We start from the raw sequence: 741 nt of genomic DNA, 5'->3' as shown, positions 1-741 counted from the left end.
GGCAGCGAACAAATAAGTAAACAATGTGTATTTTCTGTTTTGTTTAAATCAGGACGTTTAAGTTTAGCCTCCGCACCCCGAGCAGTACCTGGTTTCTTCTGAGGGTGGCGAGATGCCCTATGGGCAGTGAACACGCGGGGAAAGACATAGTGGGCAATGTGACTCTAAAGGAGGTAAAATGTTGATGCGGTTCAGGAACAAGAATTGGCCTATTAACTCTTAACACGAATACATTAGGAAATCACTATTGGATCAAATTAATAAATTTAATAAAAATGTATAGTACTACTTAAAAATAAATATACCGAGAAAAAGTTTCCGTGCTGGAATAAATTTAACATTTCAGCAGATAAATACTACTCCTTGGTATATTGTTTAATACACGAAATTAGAATATGTTGTATGTGTTCATTGAGGTGCACCCACTAGCAAGAACACTGGATTTCATCTTGCTTTCTGCTGATGTATTTGCTGATGTGGTTCTTCTCTCCGTGCATGCAGATATACCATATAGCGAAATGCAAAAGCATGGACTGGCCTCTCATTGGGCTGTCTCTACAGAGCATATGCCGTTCTCTGATTGGTTCCGCCAGAGCAATGGGCATTCAGGTGATTATGCTGTACCATGCATTGCACAGAGTATGCAGTGCTGCTACTTTTTTACGTGTTAAGGCCCAAACGATGCTACAGAAAGTAACGGAATTATCACCTGAACTGAGTAACATGTATATTCCGTTTAAG

General features: G+C 39.8%; 1 protein-coding gene across 1 annotated transcript in view; it reads left to right on the top strand.

Moving 5' to 3' along the window:
- The window catches only part of EMH_0055690 (ribosomal protein L11, putative), a gene marked incomplete at both ends in the record, with an annotated part of 2421 nt that overhangs the window by 1166 nt on the left and 514 nt on the right, over positions 1-741 (top strand). Inside the window, 2 exons of the mRNA XM_013497257.1 lie at positions 53-173; positions 502-609. Coding sequence (XP_013352711.1) covers positions 53-173; positions 502-609 — 229 coding nt within the window. The remainder of the gene's footprint in view (positions 1-52; positions 174-501; positions 610-741) is intronic.

Source organism: Eimeria mitis, genomic scaffold (genome assembly GCF_000499745.2).
Source record: "Eimeria mitis Houghton genomic scaffold, Emh_scaff2567, whole genome shotgun sequence".
NCBI lineage: Eukaryota > Apicomplexa > Conoidasida > Eucoccidiorida > Eimeriidae > Eimeria > Eimeria mitis.
The sequence above is the reverse complement of the archived record's forward strand: the minus strand, read 5'-3'. Positions and strand labels throughout refer to the sequence as shown.